We start from the raw sequence: 14,855 nt of genomic DNA, 5'->3' as shown, positions 1-14,855 counted from the left end.
CCCCGCCCCCCCCATTTTTGTCTAAATGTTTTGTATTATTCCTGAATTTTGTTTACTCTGTGACATGCTGTTGGGTATCCATGATAACCCTAAACTGGATTTTTAACTCTGTGTCTCTTTTGGGACTCACTATAAAAGTATGTCATTAATTTGTATATTTAATAATGGGCAGAACCTTATTTTAGGCTGCATGAATATGGCAGAATGTAATGCAAGATGTCCTTTGCTTATCAAAAGTCATATTTTAATGCATGTCAGTGAAGACTTGGAAAAATAAGAGGTACAAAATTTAAATTGTCAGACACACAAATCCATTGGGTAAAACTTTGCAGGTATCAACTTCATTTATTACTGGAGGGTAATACGGAGTGTGATGAGGTATATTTAATTTTGCTTTGTTCAATGTGGAATGTTTTTCCTGCAGTCTGAAATACAGAGCACTCTGGCACAAGGTGTTTTTAAGGCTGCAACTTTCTAGCTTTCAGCTCAGATAAATTCATTGCAATGTATGCTCTCTAAGGGCTTAATCTTGCACAATTGACATTAGGATGTGATCCAGTTCCTATCCTGAGGGTGGCTGCTGTAAACACTATAGTTTCGGTTGTTTTAAAACTTGCTTACAGTTGACTTTGTAAAGTTTTGAGACTTGCAAACCATTACAGTTTTTATTACAGTAAAAAAGCGCACACGTGAGAGAATATTAACACTTTTTAAAATAGGCTTTTGTCTGTCGTTCACACAAACAGTTTAGTTTCCCCTCTTTAAATGTTGCAGTCCATCAGTACCAAAGTGGACTAGTACCTCTGGGGGCTCTTGTGAGAATTCCAAAGAGAATTAATTTAATCGTCTTAACAAAGAAATTCTGCAATTTTCCCTCATAACTCAGCAGAAATGCTGTGAAATTTTTAACATGTAGTCCATACGTGTTAGTGTCCCCAAGCAATTGTCTGGCTTTGTGGGCTCCCTGTTAGAGAGAAATAAATGCAGTGTGTGTTTTGAAAATAATTTGAAATTTCATATATCATGCACTTCACTTACATGTAATGAATGAATGCATGTATTGTTTAACCTGGGTAACACCATTGTGTTACCTATTGCTCACATTGTAACAAACCTAAGTTATCTGCCTGGTAAGTTCATAAACTGCTCCAGGGTGTAGGAATTCTTGGTCCCATCTTGTACTTTGTAACAGTTTGTACCCTGCTTGAATATGTAAAGGACTTCGAACAGAATAGGTCCTGTCAAATTTCAGGGTTGCCATCAGGACCATAAGGTGCTCTGAGAAACAAGTTATTGAACTTTGTTTGCATAGACTTAAGGTAAATGCATCCTCCAGGAAAGCATAAAGCCTCTTTGCAGTCCAAAAAATACAGTTGGGGAAGAGAGTGCAGTGGTTGCAATGGATAGTTTTGTGTTCAAAATATTCAACTAAGTCTGTTTGTTCTTTTTTTTTTCCCCCCTTTTGCTTTTAGGAATATGGCCAGCAGCCAAAAACTCAGGAAGGGGAGCTGAAAATCAGCGCTGTATTTTCAGTCAGTGGCAGCCCTCTTGGTAAGGAACAGGAGAGACCAAACTTAGTTAAAATTGTACACATCTGTTACATTCCACATTTGTTATTTCTAACTGCAGTAGAAATGAAGTCTGGTTTGATATAGACGCTTTGGAATATCTGTGGTTGGAGATTACAAAATACTTTAGAATCAAGTACTTAATCTGATACGGCAGATTTAATTTTAGCAATGGGTGAAACTTGCTGCCATGCAGAAGGCCAGCACAAGCCACATACATTTGCATAGCTTATGCAGTCCTGAAGTCTCACTTCAGGGAAGAAGTTAACTCAGTGCATTTTAGCTGGTAGTATATACTTTTTCTTGTTTTTCTAGCTCCACAGCTGACATCAGGTTTCCAGCCTGCTGTGGCATCCTCTGGTGTAAATAAAATGCTTCCTTCAGTTCCAACCACGGCCATTCGGGTTTCCTGTTCTGGCTGTAAAAAAATCCTCCAGAAGGGGCAAACGGCATACCAGAGGAAAGGCTCGACTCAGCTCTTCTGCTCCACACTGTGCCTCACTGGATATACTGTTCCAGCTTCTCGTCCACCAGCTTCTACCAAGAAAACCTGCTCAAGTTGCTCGAAGTAGGGCAGCATTTTAGTTTCTTGCTCTATCCACTAATATTCGGACAAATGGCATCATATTGTTAAAGAAAATTTAGCTTGCTAATTGCCGCTATCTTTTTCCCATAGTGCCCACTCACTTCCACTGATTAAAAATGTTTCTTTCTCTGTTGACTGAACTGTCTGCAAATGGTAGCGTGAGCTCACTTTCCTGTTGCTGGACAAGGACTGTATTATGCAGCTATATATGCTTTTAAACCTTTTCTGTCTACCATAGTTTTCTTGCATACAATACATTGGCAAAAACTGCTGGAAATTGGAGTGCACATTTTTGTGAGAAATACAGTAAAAGCAGTTTCTGCTGCTTACCAGCAGAAAAGTGAAAGTAAAATCTTCAGCCGTCCACAGGAAACAGAACACAGAGCAGGCTTTGCTCCCTAGCCACTGCTACTTAGTTACTTACTGTAAGGAAATATCTTTTTTTATTCTGCCTTTCAAAAACAAGATGTATATAATAGTTGAGGGGGTGTTGTATGTGAGAAAATATGGTATGCTTTTTAGACCTCTCACCCAGAAGTTCAAACCTTTTTATTTGCATTGAAAATTAACTGCAATAAAAATGTATACCTGAAGACGTACTGAGTTTCCCCCCACCCCCCACTTCAGATAATGCAGTCTTACATAATCTTACTCATTTCATGTAAGTTTTTGGAACACATCTAATGTGATTCTTTCATCTTAAAAAAAATACTTTGGCTTTAATAAGTTTAAAGTCACGTTTTAATAGTTGAATGTTTGGATCAGATTTCATGAGATTGACTAAAAATTGAAGTTTGATGACTAGATCGGAATGCTTCACAAAGAGTATACGCTGTCCATTCCACAAGACTTGGTTTTTCTGTGACTAGAAAAGTCATTTCAGGGCACACCGTTAGCACGTTATCATTATGTAATATTTGTTAATCTCTGCTAACCTGAAAAGCAATGGCATTATTGAACACAAAGCATTTATTTTGACATGGGGCATAATAGGTCTCAAGTCTCATATGCTTGCTTCCTCTGCCCAGTATGGAAAAATGAACCTTCCCTTATAGGCATAATTGGGAAGAAACCTCCCCTGGATAATAAGTAAGCCTCTGTTTTACAGTCCTGTTAAAATTTTGAGCCAGAATTTCTCTCCTGCTCTAGAACCAGTTTTAATTGTTATAAGCAGTGTTGTGACAAAAAACTATTTCCAAGCTAACCTAAGAGAGATTTTGGGAATCACTGTTCAAACTACCATCAATATCAATATACTGTAACTTGAGACAAATTAATACCTCTCAGCTGAATTGTGGCAGGATTTGCTTATCAAAGGGAATTCTTCATAGTTACGTTTTTAGTTATGAAAGTCATTTTGCAAAATGAGTGCACCTTTGTTTTTAAATTACTTTTCGACTTTAACAACAGATTTGTTACCTTTAGATTTACAAGGTCAGCTTAACATAAAAAAGAAATCGGCAATTTATTATTTTAAGTATTTGATGCATCACTGTAAAATTTCACGTATCAATGTCCAGTTGTCTTATCTGCGATCTGCATTTATGGGTAAAGAATTCATTCTCTGTAAGATATATGGTGCTGTTTTAAACTTTTACTGCATGTATCCTTCCAACAAAAATGTTGAGATAAAAGATTGTTCTCTAGGAAACTTTAAGGCAATTTAGTCAAAATAGGTGCAGTGTGTACAGGAACAGATAGGAAGGGGAAGAAAAGAAAGGCTAGCAAGTAAATCCAGCAAGTAACTCTCTCAAGTAGAGCAGCAGAAGAGGACAATGGAGGAAGAATTGGAACAGTAGTGGTCAAGTCAACATGGGGTGATGGAGTTGCATTCTTTTTGTAGGTTTTTTCTTCCCCTTTGATCAATATAGATCTTTTTAAAAGAACTCCTTCAAATTTTAATTCAGGCATCCTGCATTCTGAAATTTATCATGCACAGCTTATATCTCTCTTCCCTTTACTGAATTTAAAAACAGAATTACAATTTGTTTAGTTGTTACTTTATGTTAATTTATAAAGCGTGTAACTTTGGATGATCGTTAAAGTAGTTACACACAAATCCATCCTTGAAAATAAGATTTTAAACCAGGAAGGCCATTTTGTTGTATTTTGCTGGGTTAGACACTCTTCGAATTATGGCTGAAAAAGACTGGTCTATCTAAAGTAAGCCCACAAAGGTGTGAAAGGCTTTCTTATCATAACACTTTTTCTCTTCTAGACAGGCTGAATAAAAAAATTAATGAATCTTTTATTTATGTTAAGTACAAACCTGCCTTCTGAAAATTTAAACTTATGTCAGCCTACATTACACCCTAAACTTACTATACTCAAAATCATTTAAATAAAAAAAATAAAGTTGATATTTGTCTTATTTTACCAAAATGTTAAAGAAAATTTATCCTCAGAGATGGTGGAAGTCATGGGTTAAGTTCCTGAAAGTATAGCTGAAGAATAGAAATGCCTTCTTACAGGAGTAGCTTCTTCTGGAGGTACAGAGAGAGAATTTGTTCGTTTTAGTTTAATTCAATTCAATGTGTAGTTTGTTGATAGAGGGCAGGCCAGTTGATTGGAAGTTGTAATACCAGGGCAATTCATTTTAAATCATAGATTGGAGGAAGAAAACAAAATATAGGAGATAGGTCTACTCTTAAAATTTTTAGAACAAAGTGACCAGAAACAATGTTTAATGTACTAATTACATTAAATTTAATATTTATTAAAACAGTTAAGTGTCAGTGGAAAACAAGTTTTGCTGAACTGTTGCTGCTTTCTTACATGTAGCACTTTTTAAAGTACTTTTATATAACTAATATAAACAGTTTAATTTTTTATGCATTTTAATTCCATTCTAATCTGAATGCATCTTAACACAGATCACAAGTAAAATATTAATCTTCCTATAAAATAAAGATGTTACCACTTTCTAATATAATATGTAAAAATTAAGAATCTGAATAAATGTATATTAAACTATCTAGTTGCTTAGGTAAATATGTATAGATAAATTGTATCCTCCCGCATAGCAAAGAGAAGTGCAAAACTTACTGGTTTGCAACTAAATACAGTGTTTACACTATTTCAAAGATTACCAATCAGTGAGAGTTGACCTTTCTTTTGGAAAATAACTAAAAACTATTGTTGCATTACCCCTCCCCCCACCCTCCAAAAATGCCTGAAGTCATTCATGTAAATCAGCACAGAGAAAACTTCAGTTTAAATCAATTATCTTCATTCTAAAGAATGTGGTTTGTCTCTGGCAGGCTGATATGAAGCTGAAATGTATTCTTTGTTTCCATTATTATAGAGACATTTTAAATCCAAAGGATGTAATCACTGCCCAGTTCGACAATACAAACTCCAGTAAGGATTTCTGCAGCCAGTCGTGTCTCTCTACATATGAACTGAAAAGAAAACCTGTTGTTACTATTCACACTAACAGCATTTCAACCAAGTGCAGCATGTGCCAGAAGAATGCAGTGGTAATTTATGTGCAGTCTTCTGCTTTTTTATTTGAACTTCCTGCAAATCAGAACAGTTTAAATGCCTCTGACACCAAATTCTGTATTACTTGGCGGGTTTGTTTTTTTTTTCAGATTAGACATGAAGTGAATTACCAGAATGTTGTACACAAGCTCTGCAGCGACGCCTGCTTCTCGAAGTTCCGTTCTGCTAATAATTTGACTATGAACTGCTGCGAGAACTGTGGGGGCTACTGTTATAGTGGCTCTGGCCAGTGCCACATGCTTCAAATAGAAGGCCAGTCAAAAAAGTTCTGTAGTTCAACATGTGTCACGGCATACAAACAGGTACTTTTTTGATACTTACGTCAGATATGCCATGGATTGAAAGCTTATCTGAATTCATAAGGATAGATTTTCATATATAAAGACTAGAAGTTGTTAATAGCAGGCTTCAGTTCTTCCTAGGTTTGCTTGGGATATTTGCCTTTATGCTGCTTGCATAAGGTGACCTAATACTTAAAGGGAGGTAGAAATGGTTTATTCTCATCTCTTCTACTGACTCTGGGCATGCCACTTGATTTCTCTTTGCCTCCATCTGTAAAATAGAGATGTTGCTTATCAACCTTAGTGATATTTTAACAGTAAATGTTAGTAAAGTGTTCTAGACACTGATAGATACCCTACTGGATATGAGGAATTATGATTTGTGTTATAGAAGGCATGAGACATCCTAGTGCCAAAACTGGGAATATTTAAACACACCTGTCTTGGCAATAATGTGAGAGATCATTTGGATATAACCAAAATGCCTGAAGACAAAATTGCAATGATAGAGAGGAATTTATACTCTAAATACTACTGTAATTTCTTGAGAAATCTTATTTTAGACAGACTGGCTTTCATTTTCATACACATATTCTCTACAAGCTGGGTTAATTTGCATATTAAAGTTCTAGATAAATGACCTATTTTATTCTTTCCACAGAAGTCAGCAAAAATTACTCCCTGTGCACTGTGCAAGTCCTTGAGATCTTCAGCTGAGATGATAGAGAGCACAAATAACTTAGGAAAAACTGAACTGTTTTGTTCAGTTAACTGCTTATCAGCATACAGAGTTAAAATGGTTACTTCTGCAGGTAACTTCCTTTGCCTTTTGTTTTATCTGCATAATTCCACCTAGTTGTTTATCTTGGTTGAAAGCAAGGTTTAAAAAATTGGCCAATAAGATTGAACCAAAAGTAACATTCTTTTCCGGAGCATACGCAATTGGAATGACTACAAATGTTAGATATTTGAATAACACTAATGTATTTCACCAAGAAAAACTAAAGCTTTTCACCGACATTTAGTTAGCTACCTCTTCTGTTGTGTGTCTGTGTGTGTGTGCATGCACAGGCACTTATAAACTGTCAAGCTTATAGCTCTAGAATGCACGTAACCCTATGCACCTGGACAGCTGTTATTGTGGAGTGAGAGGTTGAACACTGGGCAGTGGACAACTTTTCCAGTCAGCTGAGCTAGAGCTGTGCTGGCCTTGTAGCTGGGACACTGCACCCTATGCCCTGCCAAGTCCTGCAGATCAGCTAATCAGTGGGGTTGACCAGAAAAGCCCCTGGGTCCTGGACACTGCCACCCCATGTCTGGTCCCCCGGTCTGAACTTGCAAGGGGGCAGGAGCACTGAGTGCCCTGACCATTTACTCCTAAAAAGTCTAGCAGGGAGCCAGCCACTCAGAGCAGGACACTGTGAAATACTGGGGCTACGTACAGAAGTTCAAAAAGCCCAAGATCCAATCTTCTCAGGTTTTTCTAAGCTGAGTAGCTTGAACCAGTAACAAACTGAACTGACATTCAGCGTTTGGGTGGTCAAGACAGGCAGTAGCCTGCACTGGCCCAGGCCAGGAGCCTGGGGACACTCACGCACACCACCCCTTCATGGTCACCTGCCTAAGGCTGCTGACCCAAGCCCAGTGGCAGCCCAGGCCTGATTGGCTGCTGGACACATGCTATTTCCCCCACCATCTCACTGTCAGCCACAGGGAGAGGCAAGCCAGCAGAAAATCTCTCCCCAGCCCCTGCCCCTGCCCCTGAGAGGGTAGTAGGGACGGGGAACACACTACCTGGCTCTGGCCCCCCCTCCTGGGATCTGCCTGGCATGAGGGAAAGACCCCAACTGGGGGCTTTTCACCCCCTGCAGCTTGGGTAGCAGGGCTCTGATTGGCTCATCACTGCTTCCTCCCCACACCTGTGAGAGGTGGTTTTGGGAATGCACACAAAGAGCCTGACACTGTCCATCCCAGCCAGGGTCTGCCCAGTGTGGGGAAAAGACCCTACTGAGGTTTTCGCTCCCCTGTAGCCCAGCTCGCTGGGCTGGGGTTTGGTCAGCTCAGCCCTGCCCCCTCCCCAGCCCCCCCACCTGTGAGAGGCAGGGGGGGCAGAGAGGGGAATGCACCGAGCCAGGGTCTGCCCAGGATGGGGTGGGGTGGGGAAAGCCCCTACCAGGGGTTTTTCATAACCCTGCAGCCCACTGAGCCAGGTGGGGATGAGCTGCACCCCCTCCTGGGAAGGGGACGGGGCTGAGCTGATCCCAGGCTGGGTCACTGGGCTGTAGGGTTACAAAAAGCCCCTGGTGGGGCCTTTTACCACCCTGTCTCAGGCAGACCCCAGCTGAAGGGGCTGGTGCCCTCCCCCACCATTGCCTCTCACAGGTGGGGGCCTGGGGCAGGGGTGGGGTGAACCCATGGCAGTCAGGCTGCAGAGGTGCAAAAAGCCCCTACTGAGGGCCTCCCTTCTGTGAGGGCTTCCCTTACACCAGGCAAACCCCAGCTGGGGGGCCCAGTGCCTAGCTGGGCTGGTGTGTTAATGCCCCCCCCCCAGCCCCTGCCTCTCACAGGCAGGAATTGGAGAGGGTACAGGGCTGAGTTGATCCCAGCCCAGTAAGCCAGGCTGCAGGGAGATGAAAAGCCCCCAGTAGGGGTTTCCCCCCTCCTCCTCGTCCCCATGATGGGCAGACCATGGCGGGGGAGTGGGGGGTGGTGACGAGTTGGGCCTGGTGCATTCTTTCCCTACTCCACCTCTGCTCTTGGAGGTGGTGGGCTTGGGAAGAAGCTGGGCTGAGCTAATGCCAGCCCAATGAACTGGGCTGCATGGGAACAAAAAGACCCCAGTAGGGACATTCCCCCTGCACCAGGCAGACCCCAGCTGTGGGGGCCAGGACCAGGACCAGGTTGGTGTGGTTCCCCCCCACCCCTGGCTGGGGGCTGGAGAGGAAATGGGGCTGAGACAGCCTTGCTCGCCTAGCTGCTCCAAGGGCAAAAAGCCCCCACTGCTGGGGCTTTCCTTTCCCTTATCCTGTACAGATTTGGGGCTAGGGGGTTCAGGGGTCCATTTCCTTGTTGTCCCCCCTCATCGCACCGGGCTGACAGGTAGTGCCTAGGAGCAGAGGCTTTAGTGCTTTAGCTCTGTGAGAGAGGGGCCAGCCCTGCTCCAACAGAGCAGACAGCACAGCCCTGGGCTGCAAAGCATTCTGGGATACTGGGGGACTCTGAGTTAACTTGAATCGAAAAGGGATATGGGACAGAAGTTCCGTTAACTGGTTTGACCTAAATCAGTTAAGTCTGATACTATGTCTAGCTAGGTTCATCTTAAACCAGTTTCAGCCATTTTGAAAGAGGTTTGCATGCCCTGAACTTCTGTTCTGTTGCAGGTTTAAACCAGTTTTGGATCACTTACACCAGCTTATGTGTAACGTCTACCCCTAGCCTGGGAGTCCTAATGTCTGTTACTGCATCACGTAAATGTGCAGGCATTACGGGTGATGCTAGAAAACTTCCTAAAGGAGGGAAGTGGTTCTTCTTCCACCAAAAATGCTAGCTCTTTGTGCCAGCAAAAAGGCATTTTTCCTCAGCAACATGTAACACACCTGTCCATAATCTTTAGGTGAGGAGGACCTAGAACTCTAGACAGCCAGCATCCCTAGTGAATGCTGTAACCACTGAGATACGGGGGCAGAGAACAGATGGGCACACAATGGCTTTTTCCTGTCCTGAGGCTGAGTGTGATAGTCATGAGTTCTGCCCAACACTTCTTTGTATCCAGAACTGCTATATGGCCTTAGGGGGCACGCACATGAGCACCAGCTGCTACTATTTATGCTCAGTTGATGTGATTTATGTAGTTGCTATCCAGGTGCGTAGGACATGCGCAGTAGAATACCAGCCTTTGTATAAGTGGTTTGGGGGGGGAACTTGTGTGATGAAAAAACGCCATGTAGACCAAATCTAGATGCCGAAGCAGACTGAAGAGAACAGAATGCCACCCTGCGTGTGACGGTGTTCGCTGGTCTTTGTTTTTTAAACACAGGAGTTGTTTTCTCTCTGTCTAGATGTCTGTCAGTTTTGTGATTGTGGAAATTGTTGGTCTCCCTATCCTATCTGTATCCCAACTCAAGCAAATGTTTTGTTCTGGTACTAATGCTTGAATGACGGTGTCTGTTTTCAATTAAGAGATTCGTAGCTAATTAACCATCTGCTCTTACTAGAGAATATACAGTATCACATTTTATGCAGACTGTTCTAGTACCACAGTATTAATAATTGTATTTTTATGAAGTATGTATATTCGGTGAAATGGTTAGATGTATTGATACCAGTAATCTGATGCTTGTCGCAGTTCATCTAGTTTCTTCTACACCATTCAGAAGTATTTTTATTTAAGCAGCAACTTCTGTGTTTCTTTTTTTGTTTTAAAGGGTGAATTTTAACATTACAAATGGCAGGGGTGGTCTCAGACCAGGAGTATTCCCCAAACTCTTGCATTTTAAGCTCAGAGCTGACACCTATTTCACTTGTGACCCTTAGGCAGTTACCTAGTTTCTCTGCCCCCCACTTGTTCTTATTGTAAAATGGGCAAACACTTGCTGACCTTTTTAAGGATGTTGTGAGGATTAAGTCAGTGTTCAACAAGCACAAAACACAGTTATTACAGGGCTTATATCAGGGTCCCATTAGTGCACTCAGTCCACTCTTACTCCAGTTTTTTCTTGTATGGAAAATTGTTCCTAATCTATTACAAATCTGTCCTTTTATTCAGAAACCTTCCTGTGTTTTTGTATGTACAGAAAACAATATTTATAATGCTTTTTTTTTCATCTTTATTCACTATTGTGTATTTCCCAATATTTTTTCAATCAGGTGTCCAAGTTCAGTGTAACAGCTGCAAAACTTCAGCAATCCCTCAGTATCACTTGGCTATGTCAGATGGGAGCATACGCAATTTTTGCAGTTACAGCTGTGTAGTAGCTTTTCAGGTACTGTGTCTAAACTTTTTTGCTAAGTTCAGTTAATAGAATGGCAAAATATTGACATAAATCAGAGAGATGGGTTTTCCTGTTGCAAAATGTGATTTCTTCCTCAATTGCTTCTCCACAGAATTTGTTCAACAAGCCTGCAGGAATGAATTCCTCTGTGGTGCCCTTGTCTCAGGGTCAAATCATTGTAAGCATTCCCTCGGGGGCAACGGTATCGGCAGGTGGCACTACCTCGACTGTCTCCCCCAGCTCCATGAGCAGCTCAGCTGCAGCTGGTCTACAGAGGCTCGCTGCTCAGTCCCAGCAAGTTACTTTTGCCCGCACTGTTGTGAAACTCAAGTGTCAGCACTGTAACCGACTGTTTGCAACCAAACCTGAATTGCTTGACTACAAGGTAATAAAGGTTAGGGCTCTGCATATGGATCTCTGGATAGGGAAAAACACACCATAACTTGGTACAAGAATCCAGTGGTAGTTGTCTGGTGTCTGGCTTTGGCAGGCTTTTGTGGGATTTTAAGTATAATTTTGATGTATGGCAGAACTGCCAACAAAATTGGCCCTGATTAGTTTCTTTGTTGGTTACTTCAGAGGAAAGGCCAAGGATTGACTAGCTATCTAGGCAGCATTCCCTCTTGCACATAGAAACAGTATCTCCAGCTCAGGAATAAAACACGTTGGTAGATTCTTCTTCTGTGGAAACATTCTGCTGCTGTTGAAGTTATACTTGTTCTTAAAATAAATGGGGGGGTAACTGTCCAGTATTGTCAATTAGTGATTTTAAATAGTTTAAAAAAAAAAAAGAGAGACTAAAAACAAAGCAAAGTTTGGACAGGTGTGTTCAAAGTTTGGTAATTTAATCATTTTTCTTCACTGTAGGGTAAAATGTTTCAGTTTTGTGGGAAGACCTGCTGCGATGAGTATAAGAAGAGAACCAGTGTAATGGCAATGTGTGAATACTGCAAAATTGAGAAAATTGTCAAAGAGACGGTGCGATTCTCAGGCATAGACAAGGCATTCTGTAGTGAAGGTAAGAAAAGGCAGGGCTGTGCATTAGGTAAATCAGATTGGAAAATGTATGCTATAAAATCAGAATAATAGAGGTGATGCTGAAAGAAATCTCATCTCTCAAATAGGGCTTTGTCCATGCTTTCTGTTAACTTGTTCATGTCAAGAGTGGAGCCATGAATAAACTCAAGGCATAGATGTTCAAAGACAGCTAAGTTTTAATAAAAAATAAATACATATTTTTTGTTCTTCCTTTGGTTTTTTTTAGGTTGTAAACTGCTTTATAAACATGACTTGGCTAAACGCTGGGGAAACCACTGTAAAATGTGCAGTTACTGTTTACAGGCTTCCCCCAAACTGGTCCAGAATCACTTTGGTGGGAAAATGGAGGAGTTTTGCTCAGAAGAATGCATGTCTAAATTTACGGTTTTGTTTTATCAGGTAAGCTATGGTTACGCATCACTGTCCCTGAAATTTAAATGTTATAGTTGGGGGAAACATCTCTTAAGGCCAAGATATTTATGAGCTCTTTACCATGGAACTGTTTCCTCTAAAGATCTTATTTAGCTGTGGAAGGTGTCTAAAAGAGCAAAATTCTGTAATATTCTGTAAGTTGACTTTTTGCCATAATTAGGTTATTTGATTCTTCAGTGCTGCTTGTTCAGTGTCCAGGTTGGGGAGACATACAGCTCTCTATTTTGTATTTCTCTATCACTGTAAAATCCTGTCTGCTGTTTAAAGTAGCAGCTCCTCAGCTTTACAAGGGAGATTTCCAAAGACATAAAAAAGGGTGGAGGGTTAGGTGCCCAGCCTTTTGTATAAGTGCTTCTACATCTTCTGAATGCCAGTTTTACACATAAGAAGGCCTTACAGGAGAGCACGGTATGATGTTCTGATTTATTTGACTGTTTTGGGTTGGTGCCAGTAAATTATGTATTCTTATATAAATTGCTTTGTGGGAGCTAACTGATTTATTCAGAGCTATATGGGAAGGGGATCACAAATATGTGCTCTCAGTTGTCCTTACATATGAGCGTTTAATTTTTGCCCCCTCTGCTTTTTGTAGATGGCCAAGTGCGATGGTTGTAAGAGGCAAGGTAAACTCAGTGAGTCCATGAAATGGCAAGGGGAGATCAAACATTTTTGCAATCTGCTTTGTATTCTGATGTTCTGTAATCAGCAAACTGTGTCTGAACCCCCTCCCCAGAACAACACAGGTAAAATAGGATGTGAGTCATCTTGCCTTTTAGTTTGCATATTGGTGGTATAATCATTTGGGAAAACCTCCGGCCAGTGAACTTTTCATTAGGCTATTTAGTAACGTCTGTTGCAGAAGTTCATAGCTTGCTTGCTATATAGGACAAACAGATTTAACAGAATCTTAGCAATTTTTTAAAGGTAAGTTAGTAAACTTTCTGACTGAGAAGACAAATGTGTACTGCATATAATCCCAGCTGTTTGTCTTTCAACCCTGTAGACATTCTGGGACTTTTAGAGCCACATTTCAACCTTATTGAGTATCCTTGTTAAGTCTAAGCTGTAGATACATACATTGCTGATTATTTTAGCCGGAGAAATGGGAAGGAGTGTGGGAGCAAAGCCAATGAGAAGAGGAACTATGAGTGTCTAAGAATTAAATGCGGTTGGGATAAGCACAGAAAGTCACAAAGAAATAAAAGAGCAGAAATAACAGTGACCCTAAAGAAGGGTATACTATCCCACTGAGCGAGTGCAACTTCAATGTTAAGGTACCTGACCCACAGTACAGAATATCAACTACAAGTTTACAATATGCATTCTGACCAGATTCTACTTTGATCCTCCTGCAAGTCTCTCTTTGACATCAGTGGAAGCTTTGTCCCAGGCCAAGAGTATCATTTTGCTGTCTAATTGATTTATACAGTACTTACAGGTCATAACTAAACACTGTCTGCATATGTGTGGCTGTTCAATGTATCTACATGGAAAAGACATCAATTTGTACTAAAAGTTGAGAGTACAGAGGCAGATGAGCAGCGGATACACAGAACCTCTGAAAATCAGGCTCCAAGATTCTAGTATAGTGACAGGGGCTGTTAATAAAATGGAGGGAGTCTGAAAATTACTTTAGATTGTGGTAAAGATGTGGTGCTTACAAGCAGAAAAGACCTAACAGCTCTTGACTCTAGAACGGCTTTGTAAGACAACTCTAAAATTAATTGCATGCCTTGCTTAGTTTCCCCACCACATTAGGGGCCTTTTCTTAGTGGGTCCATAGCACTGCTGTAAATGTTGTGCTTTAAAAATATTGTGCTTTAACAATTCAGCTGCTGTCCCATCTCAGCATCAGATGAAGCAAGCTGCTGCTTATGAAAGCAGATGCATCTCTGATGTTAGTCTGTAAGGTGCAGATCTACCCTACCGTCTGACTGTTGTAAATTAAGATAATAGTAGAAACAAAGTCCTTTTCATGCTGGGATGATTTCCTTTGATGGACTCTCACTGACTGGGTCATAGCTACTATGATTTGGTTATGGCAGCTAAAGAAAGCATCTTTATGATCAAAAACTAAGTACATTTTGATACCAACATAAAACTTTTCTAAGGGAGTGTGTGGTTGTGGGCGTGGGTCTTGTGCTTGTAGCAGGTGTAATAGATACATACATCTTGTTACTTCTAGTGCTGTTGCTTACACTGCTTTATTTTCTTCCATTCATTCCAACCAGCAAACCTTTCCACGGCACCAACAGCTGCAGCAGCTCCTCCTTCAGTAAGGAAGGATTCGACTCCTGTTATAGCAAACGTGGTGTCCCTTGCAAGTACCCCTGCTGCTCAGCCCACGGTTAACTCTAACAATGTATTACAAGGTAGAACAGCTAAATATGCAATTCCAGAGGCTTTACATCTTTTCCTTTTTTTTTTACCTTGGACCTTTATTTTGCTTTCTCAC

At 41.0% G+C, this 14,855-nt stretch overlaps 1 protein-coding gene across 4 annotated transcripts in view; it reads left to right on the top strand.

The window, feature by feature from the left end:
* Positions 1 to 14,855, top strand: part of LOC109294037 (zinc finger MYM-type protein 4-like) — a 58,110-nt gene that overhangs the window by 24,327 nt on the left and 18,928 nt on the right. For 3 of the 4 annotated variants that reach the window (XM_019512227.1, XM_019512224.1, XM_019512225.1), the window contains exons 6-16: positions 1,473 to 1,551; positions 1,884 to 2,136; positions 5,459 to 5,633; positions 5,748 to 5,960; positions 6,601 to 6,751; positions 10,806 to 10,921; positions 11,043 to 11,315; positions 11,798 to 11,948; positions 12,195 to 12,367; positions 12,993 to 13,155; positions 14,632 to 14,772. In XM_019512227.1, coding sequence (XP_019367772.1) covers positions 1,473 to 1,551; positions 1,884 to 2,136; positions 5,459 to 5,633; positions 5,748 to 5,960; positions 6,601 to 6,751; positions 10,806 to 10,921; positions 11,043 to 11,315; positions 11,798 to 11,948; positions 12,195 to 12,367; positions 12,993 to 13,155; positions 14,632 to 14,772 — 1,888 coding nt within the window. The remainder of the gene's footprint in view (positions 1 to 1,472; positions 1,552 to 1,883; positions 2,137 to 5,458; positions 5,634 to 5,747; positions 5,961 to 6,600; positions 6,752 to 10,805; positions 10,922 to 11,042; positions 11,316 to 11,797; positions 11,949 to 12,194; positions 12,368 to 12,992; positions 13,156 to 14,631; positions 14,773 to 14,855) is intronic. The other variant, XM_019512226.1, reaches the window with a different exon arrangement.

The sequence above is a fragment of the Gavialis gangeticus genome, unplaced genomic scaffold (assembly GCF_001723915.1).
Source record: "Gavialis gangeticus isolate Ggan-Ray unplaced genomic scaffold, GavGan_comp1, whole genome shotgun sequence".
Taxonomy (NCBI): Eukaryota; Metazoa; Chordata; order Crocodylia; family Gavialidae; genus Gavialis; species Gavialis gangeticus.
The sequence above is the reverse complement of the archived record's forward strand: the minus strand, read 5'-3'. Positions and strand labels throughout refer to the sequence as shown.